The 16347-nt window shown below is 39.9% G+C and overlaps 2 protein-coding genes across 25 annotated transcripts in view; both read left to right on the plus strand.

Annotated features, from left to right (window-relative positions):
* DLG2 (discs large MAGUK scaffold protein 2) overlaps positions 1-13064 on the plus strand; it is a 2166350-nt gene extending 2153286 nt beyond the window's left edge. For all 24 annotated transcript variants that reach the window (XM_031653896.1, XM_017949244.3, XM_017949248.3 and 21 more), the window contains 3 exons: positions 1356-1465; positions 6079-6170; positions 8279-13064. In XM_031653896.1, coding sequence (XP_031509756.1) covers positions 1356-1465; positions 6079-6170; positions 8279-8385 — 309 coding nt within the window. In that variant the 3' untranslated portion in view covers positions 8386-13064. The remainder of the gene's footprint in view (positions 1-1355; positions 1466-6078; positions 6171-8278) is intronic.
* Positions 10833-13066, plus strand: LOC108582186. Its single transcript, XM_031653900.1, has one exon. It carries the CDS (start codon positions 10981-10983, stop codon positions 11518-11520), a length of 540 nt encoding a protein of 179 aa, XP_031509760.1. The 5' UTR covers positions 10833-10980; the 3' UTR covers positions 11521-13066.
* Positions 13067-16347: the final 3281 nt, after the last annotated feature.

The following is a 16347-nucleotide window of genomic DNA, read 5'->3' on the forward strand; positions in this document are numbered from 1 at the left end:
TGAGATTTTAGCCCTTATTATTGATTTAGGATTGTTCCTATCTGCATAAAGTACCTTTTTTTCTCTTCTTGCATAAAGTTATTCTAGCCTCAGGGTAATGAGGACATTTCTCTCCAGGAGGTAGAATATGATGTGGCAAATGTATCTGCATTTCCAGAAATGCTTTATAAAGCAGCTCCTTGCTCTGGGCACTCATTGCGGTGGAAGCCAAGTTAAATGAGGTGTGCATAATGTAATAGCATTTTTATTTGTTAACCAACAAGAAATTTACATACCTCATGCAAGCCTTTCTCTCTTGGCATTTAACCAGCATTTAATTTATTTATATATATACGTTTGTTTTTTGTTTTTGTGTTTTTTTGAGATGGAGTTTCACTCTTATTGCCCAGGCTGGAATGCAATGGTGCAGTCTCGGCTCACTGTAACCTCCGCCTCCTGGGTTCAAGTGATTCTCCTGCCTCAGCCTCCTAAGTAGCTGGGATTACAGGTGCCCACCACCATGCCTGGCTAATTTTTTGTATTTTTAGTGGAGACAGGGTTTCACCATTTTGGTCAGGCTGGTCTCGAACTCCTGATCTCAGGTGATCCACCCTCCTCGGCCTCCCAAAGTGCTAAGACTACAGGCATGAGCCACTGCGCCCAGCCAACCATATATTTAAGTTAACTAACCATTTTTGTGTCTGTCCTCCACTAGATTGAGCACATTGCAGACAGGATACATACAAGTGCTTGGGAAAATTCACATTATTCTCAATCTTCCACATTGAATGTTGGGCAGGGTGAGACAATGAAGTGTCTATTTTTTCCAACCAACAATTCTGTTAGTGCTCAAGACTTGGGTTTGCATGCTCCTAGCACTAGATTATTCAGCAAGTTAGTTAGTGTGAGTCTTCTATAAAATGCAGCTGATAATACCTGCCTCAGAGATTTGGGGATTTCTTCTTGACAATTGTCTTCAGAGATGGTTATTAAACTTCGTAAGAATAGACTCAGTCACATAACATATGGCTGCATGTCATCTTTGTGTGTTACATCAGGTATTTACCTGAGAGAACACATGTAAAATGTCTAGTCCAGTGGCAGACACTTTGTAAGGGGCTAGTTAGTATTAGTTATTTTAAATACTCAATGATCAATTTTTATTTACTATATATCAATTTACTATGTATTGATTTTTACTATATATCAATTTACTGTGTATCAATTTTTATTTACTCTTTGCAGTGATCTTTTTCTGACTTTAGAAATCCAGCATCCCCTACCTTCCTCTAAAACCTACATACATTAGTTTCCTTTTGTTGGATTATGGCCATGTTTTCTATATTAACTTCACATTTTTCTTCTCTTTCTACCAGGGCAAACACTGTATACTTGATGTATCAGGAAATGCTATCAAGCGGTTACAAGTTGCCCAGCTCTATCCCATTGCCATCTTCATAAAACCCAGGTCTCTGGAACCTCTTATGTGAGTAGAGGGCATTGGAGGCCTTCATCCAACTAACTCCCTGTTCCATATTATACTGCAAATTACTAACAGGACTTTGCTGGGAATTCTTACAAATGGGAAATGCCATTGTTGATTTTTCAGCATTCTCTTTTTTTAAAGATACATCAAAGTTTTTTAAACCACTAGAAACATAATGTCAGTGATTTCTTTTTTTCACACCCCTCATTTTAACAATAATGGTAATTCCTTAAAACATTTTCAGTAATGTTTCCTGATTTTTATTGTTTTACTTCACAGGTTGTTTTGTTTGTTAGTTTTTGCGGTTTTGTTGTTGTTGTTGTTTTGAGGATAGCTTGGCTTGGTTTGGTTTTTTGGTTTGCTTTTGTTTTCGAAATGATAGAAAGCAATCATTTTTTAATTGTCTCATACTTCTGAGGCAGGTCCATAAGTAAATCTTTTTAAATATGTAGATTTTTTATAGAGAGAGCAGACAACATTTGAGACTTTTTTCATTGGCATTTTCCTTGGTTCCATAATATAATTCTAATGTTCCTTAATTAAAACTTTACACACGTAGAACATTGTTCTTAATAGAGTTTTCTTAGTGGCATGGCAGTAAAACATATGTAACTTAAGCCAGTAGCTTCATACCTGTGCACTCAGGGTTTTTTCTTGTTTTTCTTGTTTTTTGTGTTTTTTTCTCCAAAGGACTTGTGAAATAACTTCTTTCAAAAATCATTAAACAAAGTAGGCAGACATTCACGATCTGACTGTAAAGTTAGTATAGGCAACTCCCATTCACAAAGGTGAAGCTAAGAAGGGGCTACCAGCAGGGACCTGAAAATTGATCAGGCAAGATTTGGTTCTTTGCTTTGCCACTGATCAGTTAAGTAACTTTGGGCAAATTGTTTGACCTTTCTAAGATTTAGCTCCTCACCTCTAAACGAGGCACACTAATAAATACCTCATAGAGCTAGTATAAAGGTTAAATGACAAGGTTAGGAGTTTAGTAAAGCTGTTCATATAGTCTTTGGCGTACGGTAAGTACTCAATACATAATACCCATTATTATTATAAAAGATATAAAATTACTTCATTATAAAGGAATAAAACTATTTTATCATTATAGAACATATAAACAGCACCTCTTCCATGACAGTGCAAGAGATAATGCCAATGTGTCTGTCATAAGGGCCTTGATCAAATATTGCCTTCGTCTAGGCCTCAAGACCATAGTGTTTGACAGAGTTCAGGAGTGAACCACAGAGTACTGGAAAACAATGTTTATGGAAAGACTGAAGAAATGGAAATTGTTTAATCCCAGCGGTGAAAGCAATTGCTTGCAGAGGATATTAGCTAACTGTTCTGTGTCTCCTCTGAAGACAAAGAAGCCAAGCAAACTGCAGCAGCTGGAATGGCAGCCTGAGAGAATTAAGTTAAATACGTAGTTGAGCTCTGGGGAAATTGCCAGAGATGTGTCTTGAAAGCAGAATATAGTCCCATAAACAAAAAATGGACAAGGATTCTTACCAGGATAAAAAAAATAAGATCGGGAGGTCACTGACAGTACCTTCAGCCCCATGAATTTAGGTATTAAATTATAATATAAAGAGTTTTTCCCATGGCTGGCACGTGGAAAAATATGTACTAATGATAAAATAATGATTCTTAATATTATCATCCCCAACACGTATTAAATTTTTCCTTATATAGGATACTGTGTCGGGCATAGAACAAAGTGAATTAAGCAAGTACAAATTTCATAATGTAAAATTGATTTATAATCTGTAAAGAGCCTCATAAATATAAGTAATGCTAACATTAATAAGAGAAGAAAAATAGTCCTTACCTCCTGGGAACAGCCATCTTAAAGGCCTGTTTCAGAAATAGAAAAATAAATCTTCATATTGTAAACACTTAGTGGGATAAATGGCTTCCCAGGGGAGTGAGGCCTGAGGGAACGACAGCAGTGGCACATTTGGTCCAGTGCGATATTCGGAGACAGTCCCATCTGGCACTCCATAGGAGAAGGTCTACTGCCTTCCACAACTATGAGATGACTTATTTTAGTTATGCCTTAGGGCACTGTCACAGCCACTTATCACCAAGGAAAGTTAAACATACTAAAGGCTGGATTTCACAATGAGGACAGTGAATCTGACATAATTTGCTGCAGCCATATTCATGGGTCTTAAGCGCAGTGATGGTGACATTCAGACCAATGCAATCTAACTATTAAATGTTGGATGTTTACTTTACAGTTCACTCTTTTCCAAGGCTTTTACTCCAGGAGCAAAGCTGCCATGAATTGCCCATTCCCCAGGGAGGAGTGAATGCTAGGTCAGCCGGAACAAAAGCATGGCAGCTGTCACATTTACACATTGATACATCATCACACACATTATTTCTCAAGTGCATCATCCACATCAAATCACAGAGCTTATTAGCACATACATAGCTGACTTTTCAGAGGAGCATAAAATCAAGGATGTGTATGAAAGGGATGTTCTTTTTACATTGTGCCACCATCTGACTTCTGTTCCCTTCCCACGTGGCAATGTCTCTTCACCCTGTCACTTCCGGTCTGCTTTTACCTTCCTGCTCCCATGATGCTCTGTGTTTACTTCTATCTTCAACTATCTTATAATTATGTTTATTTATCTAGCTCCCCATTTGTTCATTCATTCATTCATTTACTCACTTATTCATTCAACAAATAAGTGTTGAGTCAGACTCCATGCCACATGCTGACAAACAAGCCATGGTCTTCACCCTCAAAGAATTACTGATCAGTCAAGGAGACAAAATAAATTCACAGGTTAGAGGATAAAAACCTAAACTAAGTTATTGCTATAATCAGTAAAAAGGTAATTCAGAGAAGATGGAATTTTTGGCAGTCAAGTCGAAGAAGATCCAGAACTACATGATTTCTTTTTTTGAGACAGGGTCTCGCCGTATTGCCCAGGCTGGAGTATAGTGGTGCCATCATGGCTCACTGCAGTCATGACCTCGTGGGTTCAAGCCATGTTCCCTCCTCAGCCTCCCAAGTAGCTGGGACTAAAGGCATGTGCCACCATGCCCAGCTAATGTTTGTATTTTTTGCAGAGACAGGGTTTCAGCATGTTGTCCAAGCTGTTCTTGAACTCCTGAGCTCAAGTAATCCACCTGCCTCAGCCTCCCAAGGTGTTGGGATTATAGATGTGAGCCATTGTACCTGGCCCACGTGATTTCTTGACATCTGGAGCAAATATCTTTCTCTGAAGGGCAGCCCTTGGTTTAGCCCAGCATCTTCTCCACCCACAAGTAACATCCATTCACAGCATGTAGGGCTGAGACTGTTTGGAAGAAAAATTATACATACTCCCCCTCAGGACAAGATGAGTTTAGCAACAAGAGTTCAGGAAATTCCCATTTCTTTATATTTTAGACATTAATGTCTAACATCAATATTTTGTTTTTTTCCAAATAAGCCTCTTTTGAAAGATACCAAGTCTTTGTATAGTAGGAAGTCTAACTAAAAATTGGTTTAAAAAACCAAAACCTTGAGTTCTTACCCCAGATTACTATTTGTTAAATACATAGTCTTAAGCATGTCCCTTCTTGCCTCTGTTACTTGCCTCCGTTACTTGCTCTGGAAAGGAATTGACTAAGGCCAGATGTTCCAGACCCAGATCTCTGGCTTCTTAAGCAGCATGCAAGACAGTAGTGATTTCAGAAATTCTACGTGCACCTGTGATGCATCCTGATCAGCCAAGCAGATTGCATTTGACTGGACTCTTTTTTTTTAAATATCTGGAAGACCTGGAAAGATAAAGCTACCAGTAGTTAAGAATCAATAGATTAGGTTTTAGAGAGAATTCAAGAATTTTTCATTTCTCTCCCACCTTGATTTATCCTTGAGACTTTTAAAAAATTTTATATATAATAGTTGTACATATGTTTGGAGTATATGTCATATTTTAATACCTGTATACAATGTGTAATGATCAAATCAGGGTAATTAGAATATCCATCACTGGAAATGTTTTGGGAACATTACAGTTCTTCTCTTCTAGCTATTTTGAAATATTCCTCTAACTGCATTTTAACTAGCTTCTCTTCATCTCCCCTCCTGCCTTCCCTTCCCAGTCTCTGATAACTACCATTCTACTCTCCCACATTTCAGAGAGTCTGACATACACTAGGACAAACTCCAAGAAAGGGTGACCAGGAAAGTTCAGATTTAGAAATCACATCAAATGAGGGGATAGATGAAGCAATAGGACAGTTTATTCTGAAGAAGTAGAAGCCTCAAGACACACTTAAACACTTTACTGAGATATCCTAGGGCCTACCATGGTGGATATTAGGTCCCTGCAGAACAGGGACCAGTGACTGCAAATCATAAGGAGGCATATTTGGCTTTAATCCAATGTGGGAGCAAGAGACTGCCCTTTGAGAGAATGAGCTTTCTGGCCGGGAGTCCTTGTTGCTGAAATTATTCCAGCGCAGAGGAGTCCTGAATGAAGACTAAAAAGCTGTTGCTAAGATTACACTATGCTTTCTGCAGGATTTATTTTTGCCATATATTTTAATTTTTTAGGATTTGGAATATTCCCTTTATGTTCTAATACAAATCCTCATTTTCCCAGGGAGATGAATAAGCGTCTAACAGAGGAACAAGCCAAGAAAACCTATGATCGAGCAATTAAGCTAGAACAAGAATTTGGAGAATATTTTACAGGTAAGTTCACTTTTACCCTGGTAGTGTGAAAAAGGGGATAAATTGTCTGACATTTGGCATAGAGAGGGCTCTGGGCCTGGTGTACTTGTGCCCTAAAACCTTCCTGTTGAGAATCCCTAATATCTGTTTCATTCACAAGAAGCCTCCCTCTGCTTCACCCATTTTGAGGCAAAGCCCTGGGTTCTCCTGAGAGTTCAGCTGCAGCCAGCTCCCACGTTCCCACCAGCCCTACCCAAAACCATGGGCAGCGGATGCCCCTGAGCTGTCTCCTACCATGAAAAGGATTTTAGGCATTGCTACCTCATTAAACTATGTCCCCGATATCATCAGAAAACTTGAAAAACAAAATTTTAGGGCTCAAAATGGTCAGTGTCCAAAGCAGTTACTCTTGAGAAACCTGGAGGCCTCCGTTCCCTGCTCCATGAGCTGTCGTCAGTGTCCCCATCACCGATCAGCAGCACATGAACAAGATGCTTGAAACTCTTCCTCATGTTTTAGTTCACTGTGTCATGTCTCAACCAAAAACGGTTTTTATTTTCTTTTTAAATGTTTCCTTGGAAACATGAAGTTAGGGGAATAGAGGTTTTTATTCTCCTGGATGGCCTGAGTTCTGAGTTCTCTATTCCTATATGCTTTCATAGAACACTGAGTAATCAGACTTTGTGAAATTTGCCTTACACCTGGTTCCCAGTGTTTTAAAAACAAGAACTTTCGAGCTGGGCACAGTGGCTCCCTCCTGTAATCCCAGCACTTTGGGAGGCAGAGGCAGGTGGATCACCTGAGGTCAGGAGTTCGAGACCAGCCTGGCCAATGTAGTGAAACCCCATTTCTACTAAAAATATAAAAACTGGCTCGGTGTGGTGGCGGGTACCTGTAATCCCAGCTACTAGGGAGGCTGAGGCAGGAGAATTGCTTGAACCTGGGAGGCAGAGGTTGCAGTGAGCCGAGATTGTGCTACTGCACTCCAGCCTGGACGACAAGAGTGAAATTCTATCTCAAAAAATAATAAATAAATAAATAAATAAAACCCAAGAACTTTCTTCCTGGATTACCATATGTGAAGTTAGATGTTTTATTTTTTACCTCACTCAGAATATAGAAAGTGTCAATGTCTTAGCAGTTTGTAAATATCTTGAATCAGGTAATATTAAGTAATCTTTCTGTCAATAACCAAGATATGAGCTATGTTTCATCCTAAAAGAACATCCAGGTAGGAAAAACAATCAAAACAGTGTACATTTTGACAGTGGTTTATATTTGGTATACAATACAATAATTAATATATTCTGAGGATTGTTTTTAAATGTCTAAATCATCTTTCAGTAGTAATTTATTTTTAAGACATAGTGTCATATGAATAATATTGATGTGTTTTGGAAATCTTTCTACAAGATAGTTTTGTTCAAATGAGACAACAAAATGTACTAAAATCTACTCCAAGTGACTTAGTGTTTTAGGAAATACACAACTGATCAGTTTGTTTATATTTCTTCCTATTTATGTGCCTTATAAATAGTAGACTGACGGTATTCTCGATATGAATAGCCCTGTATGGTAAAATCTCAATTTACCAGAGATTTTGGGAATGATTGGGTTTTCCTATTAAGGGCTTTGAAGGTTGGGAGGTTAACTAAACTTCCTTCTAAAATCTTTATTATTTCCTCGGTGTCTACAATATCTGAATTTCTGCTGCTGCCAAAGTAAGTAAATATAGACACTGTAAGGCCAGTTTTCTTTTCTAAATAGGGAGCTCTCAGTCTGAAAATTGATCAATGCCTAGCTCAGTGCCTGGCTCAGAGTAGGCACCCATAAAATATTGGTTAAATAGATGAGTAATTCATTGTCCAGGACTACAGACAGACATGTAGAAAGTGCAAAGACTGTGATGCATTTGTTACTGATCCAGGATATCCATTGAAAGCATTTTTGAAAATCATGAATGTAACTTTGCTAATGTGAATTCTCTGCTTTTTCTTACTAATGAAAAATGATATGAAGCTTCCTGATGAGTTGTCTGCTACTGATTTGAGCCTCCAATGTGTGAGTGATGATTGTTCTTCACCATCCGGGAAATGATTTCTAATTCTGGATGTTTGCTTTTGTTATAGCTATTGTCCAAGGAGATACTTTAGAAGATATATATAACCAATGCAAGCTTGTTATTGAAGAGCAATCTGGGCCTTTCATCTGGATTCCCTCAAAGGAAAAGTTATAAATTAGCTACTGCGCCTCTGACAACGACAGAAGAGCATTTAGAAGAACAAAATATATATAACATACTACTTGGAGGCTTTTATGTTTTTGTTGCATTTATGTTTTTGCAGTCAATGTGAATTCTTATGAATGTACAACACAAACTGTATGAAGCCATGAAGGAAACAGAGGGGCCAAAGGGTGGGACAGAAAAGACATTGCAGTATGAAGGAAGGCTTTGGTTTGCTCAAAGTGCCAGGTGTAGGGATGAACCTCTGACGGGCTTTCTGCCCAAGAGATGAGAGCCTCCTCACCCCAGCTGATGTCCAGAGCTGATTTAGCTGCAGAGCTCTCTGTGTCTTTTGCTTTAAAGAAAAATTGCCAGCACTCGAACCTCACCAACCTTCCCATTACCCACATCTGTAATTGGTACACTTCGAATTTTATAACTATGCACATCTTTTGATTTCTTAACAAGCAAATGAAAGAAAGAAGGAAAAAAGAAAGGAGTCCCTTTGGAGACGACATACTATCAGGGAAGGATAAGTGTGTAGTTTTTTGACTGGCATCTGCAAAGACAAGCATTTCATAAAATTTGCAAGTGTATGGAGGACTAACCTCACTGACAGGAGGGGATTCCACCTGGAATTAGCTTTATCATTGTTGATTGCCTATTTTGCCATTTATAGACTGAAAGAAGGCACTAAAGATGAGAATAATTTATACAATAAAAATATATTAAATGTATAGAAACAAATTTCTATAGGTTAAAAAAGTTTTGTGAAATATTTTGTAAAGACTAATATTGAAAGACTAAATGTATGCAACATCAGCAGATGATCAAATTCAAGAACTGAAAGTTGCACTCTCCCTTTTGTTGCCAATGATCCATTAAGAGCATCTGAGTTCCTTTCAAGTCTGACAAAGACTTCTTCCTCACTCACCTCCCTTCCACATTAGTGATACACTCTCATGGAGCACATCCCTTAATGAGTTGCCCTTATGGATATTTTTGGAAAACATTTGGTTAATGCATTTTTTTTATGCTGATGGCTTTTCAGAGACAAACTTATGCAAATGATCTAAAGGGAAGTTTTTGCTTTTCTCTAGTTAAATAACCTGAGCCTGCCATGCAAATAGTTGAATAACTTTGTTCCTAGTTACTAACATACAATTCTTAAAGGACCATTTAGCATTTTGGCCAACAATGAGTAATTAGGATTAGTACTTTTTTGTTTTACAGAGTAACTGAGAGTTTTGTAACATCCAGAGATGGTGTTAGAGCCAACGGGAGATCTGTTCCTAGATGCACTATTTCTTTGAGGAAGAGAGAGAAGAGAAGTGTCTGGTTGGGGGTGAGGGGTGCAGACTTTTTTGTTTCTATGTACAGGGCAAAGAGATAGAGTCACAAGGAAAGACAATTAATGACTTTGAGCTCAACCAATTGAACTGCCTTTCTTGGAGCTGCACCTGGACCAAGTTTATTTTTTAACAATTATAATAATGATGATTTAAAAAAAGAAACCTCCCAAAGCCTATAAACTGAACTAGAAGAGTTAGTTTCCCACTTTAGAGTGGATGGCAACATCAGCATTGCTTTTGCCCATGGTGTTTAGAGAGAGACTTTTCAGTGATAATAACCACTCTACTCTGGGTTCTGTGCATGCCCAGACTAAGCCCCATCGCCTTATTTCTGGGGTACATCCAGACCTGGCAGGGATTCTGCCACACTGTGCAGCAAACCAGCATGTAGGCTGGGTAGGAGAGCAAGAGATAGAGCCATCAGTGTGATGGGGCTTCTTCACAGTAAGAACATCAGAGCTTAGAATGAAAGTCTCTTTCCAAAAACAGGCATTGTTCATCTTACACTAAACATCGTCTGCCTGGCTGCAGTCAGCAAAACAAACACAGAAATGCAAAATTATGCATCTTCCCATAGTCTTGAGGCTTCCTTTGCCAATGGAAGGGCTAGCAATGCATTTTCCCTCTCATGAAAGTTAAATTTCCAGAGACTTCCTTAGATTGCTCAAAATGTTAAAGATATGTCCATGTCTGCAATTCGCCAGTTTCAGGTCAAGGCCTACTTTCATCAATATTGCTCCCAGAAGTTTTCTGCCACCAGAATGCCATTCCTGATCCCAGCTCTATTTTTAGGCCACCATGATAACTTCTTTGGTTTCTCAACTGAGCATGCAACCATTTATTTAAAAGACTGTCATTAATGAGTAGATGTTTTTGCGGGTCGTGTGATGTGCTTTCATTTACTAGTATTGCTGTGGCTGAGTACAATCAAATTGAACCACCAACCCTTGGTTTTGTAGTAATATAACTATTTATTTTCCTAGTGTAGATGCTTTCAGATTAGAATTGGCATTTGCACTGATTTTTTATGTAGATTTATATAATTATATAGATACATATATATTTGCTTGAAGAATCACCAAGCAAATTGGTGAGAGGGTCTTTTCCTATAGAATTTACACCTCCATTTGTTGTGTTGTCTTGCACTTCCCAATGTTGATGTCTCTATGGCTCCAATGAACTGGTGTATTTTGCAGCAAATCTGATGACTTGTATGGAAATGGCATGAAAGTTACCCAGATTACATCTGGTGCAAATGCACTCGGAGCCTGGGGCCAGACTGGTGCTAACACTGCAAACTTTGTCCAGAGCTCTCTCCAACCTGAAGGCTTGCTGGGGGTGCAATGTCACCTTCACACATGCTGGGCCCTTTCAGAAAAGTGCCAGATCGTGTAACTGGTGCTATTTTTCATGCTCTGGTACAATGTGTAGCACCACGGGGCTCTCAGCTTTACCAAAATCAAAATTCCATTTGTCAGCTAAGTGCAGAGGCATTCATTTTTTGCTCTCCTCCCACAGAATTGTTGGCCATTTATTTGCAGGCCTTTTGCGGGATTTCTTGGCCGTTTATTTGCAGGCCTTTTCTCCCAGCCCCAAATTCTTGGGTTGGCTCTGTCTGCTTAAAGAGCCTGTCTTCACAAAGCCGCACTCGGGTGCCTCTGTGCGCTGTCTTAGATCCTACTGCCAGCCCTTCAGGACTCCGAGCCAGGAAAGAACTCTCCAACCTCTGGCTCGAGACTCTGGTTTTTTTCTTCATTCTTTTCCTTGCTCTCCTCCTTCTTCTATTTCTGACTAATTCCATCTCTCTCTCTCTCTTTTGTTTTTTTTTTTTTTTTTTTTTTTTTCCTCTCCTTTTTCTTTTTTTTCTTCCCCCCCCTTTTGTTTTTTTTACTTTCTCCTATAATCCTTCTCTATTCCTTTTCTCTTTTTGTCCACCTCTCCTTCAGTCTCTGTTTCTTTGCCCTTCTTATTCCTCTTCTGTCCTTTCTCCTCTCCTCGCATCTCTGATCATCTTCTCCCGCACATCCCTGTATTGATTTTTCTGTCCTCTAAAGGGCTCATGGCTGATTCAGACAGCAAGTCCGTGCACTGGACTAATGACACAAATACTTTAGGTCGCCGTTTCACCTACTCAGCCCAGAAAGCAAAGCTGAGCGTGAGGCCCTGACGTGGAGCCTGCTCCAGCCCGCCTCCCGGATCCAGCCTGCACCGTTGCCCTGGCAGCGATGATGCATGTGCTGTGGGCCCTGCCGGCGCCTGAGTGCCTCTGCCTGAACGCTGCTCCTAAGCGAGCCCACTCCCAGCACTACCGCATGGCTCTGAGGACACTTCCTTTCAATAAAGGCAGACTCTGGCCCCAATTATTCTGACAGCAAACCTCTTCCTCCTCATTGAAGCCATGCCATCACCTTGGTTTGGAGAGAGACATTTTTTTCCCATTCATAAGCTTTCTTTTTCCCATTTTCATGTGAAGCCCCTTCTGCTTTTCAGCTGGTGATTTGCTCTGGTGAGACTGAATGGACTTGCTGGTGAAATGAAATCTCTTCTTTCCTGTCTTGGTCCTGCCTAAATTCCTACAAATATATTTAAGTCAAGGACTCAGGCTAATTCCTAAGTTGATCACATTAATTTGTCACTCCTAGGGGGAAAAAGATCAATTCCCTTGAAGCATGTGGAGTACCTCCTGTGACAGCTGACTTGCCAGGGGACTCCCTACAGAATTCTGTGATATACATTTTACTTCTGTGTATGTATGGTATATATGGTATGTATACCATGTACACACATGTTACATTGAGTATGAATGACTGTGGTTGGAAACCCACACACACACTCAAGTCTGTAAATATCCTTCCTCACTGAAACCTGTGCTTTGGAAATCATTTCTTGTACAGCTGTGCAGTTTCTTGTAACAGCTGAGGACAAAGCTAAGGCAGGCGGACAATTTAGACAAAGATCATCTAAAGAGTACAGTATCTCCCTAGCAACTCATGAGGACAGACAACCAAGTGACAAGGTTGACTCCCAATGGGATGGCAGACTTTTCTTCTCTCCTTTTTGAGTTTGTGTTTCCTAAGTGTTTCTTAACTTCTGAGTGCACCAGGCTGTACCCGTTAGATCCTTTCAATATGACAGTTTTGTGCTTCTCTCTGACAGGATGTTTCTCCATCGAGCTGTAGTGCAGGATGGGAGGGAGGTGGGAATACTCCTTGCCTGGGCTGGAGTTTACAGAGACACTGCACAGCTTACACTCCTGTTAAGTGTAAATATTCAACACTTCCATTCCATTTGTGTAAAAAATAAAGCACACACGATTATAAAATCAAGATGTATATTTCATACTCAGTGTGTCTGTGCATATTTATTGCGTTTCTAGTTGTCAGCGGTGGGTGGCCCCATTGTAAAAATGCCTGATAGAGTGTTTATAAACGTGTCATGGTTTTATTATAAGATATAAACATTAAAACATTTTATACTTTATAGCAAATGATTTTCTCCCAAAGCATAATTTGTCTTATTTCATAAGGAATAGAATTATTCATGTCTATTTTTATCAATTTTGTCTCTGATTCCAGAGCTAAAATGCAATGAGGATGGGTATGCCCTGAGTAGTACTGGCACTGCTGAGAGGAAGTGAAAGTGCTGTTTTTGCATATTCTGAAGTATTTGGTTACGATCTTGCCTGCTTTTAATCAGGATTTTTCCAAAAGTAAACAACGTATTAAAAGATAGATTTTTAAAGATGCTCACAGCTATGTGAGGAGAAAAATCAATTTCCCAGTGTCAAACTGTGGGATTCCAGAAGATATTAAGAATACAGAAAAATAATTTTTTTCTTATCTGAAACATTATGCAAAGAAAGGCATAAACTGGGGAGGAGGTATCATTGTCTTATACACATTGTAGCTCCAAAGATTTGACTGTATCAAAAATGTCAGGTTTGGGAATCTGGATCTGCCAGATAATGTTCTAAATTGTTCACTTCAGGTTAAATACATGCCTTGTTATATTGACATTTAGCCTTGTCATATTGACATTTAGCCAGGTTTGACAGCTAGAGAGCCAAAACAAATTCTGCTCACGAGAGGGGTGAAATTTTGCATCAAAGCAATTGCTTTGGATTATGCTTTGTTTCATGATAAACTATCATATAATTGAATCAGCCATTCGGGAAGCCGGACTAGTTTTTCATGCCATCCTGGCCATCAGGAATCTGCCAGGTGTCCTAAAGCTGTCATTGGTGCTGGGTAGTGAACAGAGACTCTCAGACATGGCATAAGAAGACATTGACTGAGGCTGCAAGACCAATGTGGACCTCAAATTTTGACAATTATGCAATTTTCAACATTTGCACAGTCTCCCCTGGTTTAATATTAATGGTGACACTGTACACAAAGCCAGATTCCCTTCAATAATGGATGTGTTCATAAGGAAAGAAGCCAAAAGAGCATTCAACTTTTCTCTGTGTCCTGTTTCATGTCTGCAAAACAGTTTTTAAACCATGATCATGCTAGAAGTCCTAAAAGCTAGAAGCGGCCGATACATCTCTGAACCTAAGAGGGGCTAGTTATGACCCTGTGATCTCTGTAGATACTCTGAGGCCATATACCCAGTGACAGAATTTAAAAGCCTCACCAAGGCACAAAGCTAGGGAACATCTGTACAGGGAGCCACGGTGAGACCCATTGTCTTTAAAGTTGTCAAGGGAGGATGTGTTCTATGAATAATAACCCCAATGTCTGTTCTCTGTCACCTTTCCCTTAGGGACATCTCAGAAGGCACCATGGCTATCATTAGACTGATCCCCTTCCCTCTCTAATGTTACAGCCAAAGCATCAAGTCCAGGCCTTGTCCCTAATGCCCCTGAGCACTCTTAGGACAAAGCTAGAACACTTGGGTAAACTTCGCTAAAGCCTGGGGATAGCAAAAGGGAAATAAAAGATATTCTTATTTATGGTGTGAGCTTAGTGCTCAGCCCCTGACTTGCTGACATGAGAGACACAGGCTACCTTTCCCCAGCCACCCAGGCGTCCCTCAAGCATAGCTAGACAGGTCGTTCGTCAGACCCTTTCCTCTGTTGCAGCACACCTGAGAGGCGCTGTATCCATGCTTGACTCAGCACCTGCTACATTAGTTGCCTGCTGTCTCCATCACAGGCTGGAATACAAACGGAAGTGACTCAGTGTGGCTTTGATTACTCCTTAATTGTAAACTTCAAAGGACAAATGATTTACAACATGCTTCACATCTCGGTATAAGGCATCAGTAGAACCTTATTGGTCTAAACTGTTCAAAGCCCGAAAAGCAAGGTCCATGAGAGACACTAGTTCTCTCCCACCCCTTTAAGTCCTGTCTTTCCAGTTCTGGGTCCCTGTCTTGTGTGGACAATTGAATTAGGTAACATCTCCTCTTCAAGACTTCGGAAGGATGAGCTGTGTGAATTTTGAACAGCAGAAAACTAACATCCATACCATGAACCAAACATACAAAACAGGTTTCATTCCATCAAAATATAATTGACTATTTCAATCTGAAAGAAGAGGAAAGGAAGAAAAATACCTTCTTTTCAGCAGGCATTAAAAATTTCAAATTCTTAAAGCTCTACATAGCAAATTACAACGAACAGTTTCTTACTAACAGAATTAGTCCCTCAGAGAACAGTTGATTTCTCTAACAAAATTGTGAAACCAACAAGCTAAAAGGTTGGATCCTAATTGGATTGTTGGATTTTTGTGAGCCACACCTGTGTCTTTGATATTCTTAGTAACCTTTCAGCAGAAATTATGCATGCACCATTCTCCGTCATCTGGCACTTCTAGTATGAATAACCCTTGTGGTGAGGAACACTCTCCTCTTGGTTTCCCGACTGGTTTCTTATAACATCACTCATCCTAATTTACTTGAGCCAACAAATTGGGCATCCAGTCTGCAGTCCTTTTCCTCAACATTTGGAGAAGCACTCTTGACCATCTGAAATTCTTCAGAGTAAAAAGTTATAGAGGCTGGCCGGGCATGGTGGCTCACGCCTGTAATCCCAGCACTTTGGGAGGCTGAGGTGGGTGGATCACCTGAGATCAGGAGTTCAAGACCAGCCTGACCAACATGGAGAAACCTTGTCTCTACTAAAAATACAAAATTAGCTGGGTGGGGTGCTACGTGGGAGGTTGAGGCAGGAGAATTGCTTGAACCCAGGAGGCGGAGGTTGTGGTGAGATGAGATCGTGTCATTGCACTCTAGCCTGGGCAACAAGAGCAAAACTTGGTGTCGAAAAAAAACAAAAAAAGTTACAGAGGCTGGGTTCAAGACCAGCCTGGCCAACATGTAAAACCCCAACTCTACTAAAAATACAAAAATTAGCCAGGCGTGGTGGAGGGCACCTGTAATCCCAACTACCCAGGAGGCTGAGGCAGAAGAATCACTTGAACCTGAGAGGCAGAGATTGCAGTGAACCCAGATCGTGCCACTGCACTCTAGCCTGTGTGACAGAGCAAGACGCCGTCTCAAACAAACAAAAAAAGGTTACAGAAAATGTGCCATATATGAAACTGGGTTCAATTAATTCATTAAAATTTGGGGTATTTACCCAACATTTTATGCAAAGAAAGACTGATATGCTTAATTA

Source organism: Papio anubis, chromosome 12 (assembly GCF_008728515.1).
Source record: "Papio anubis isolate 15944 chromosome 12, Panubis1.0, whole genome shotgun sequence".
Taxonomy (NCBI): domain Eukaryota; kingdom Metazoa; phylum Chordata; class Mammalia; order Primates; family Cercopithecidae; genus Papio; species Papio anubis.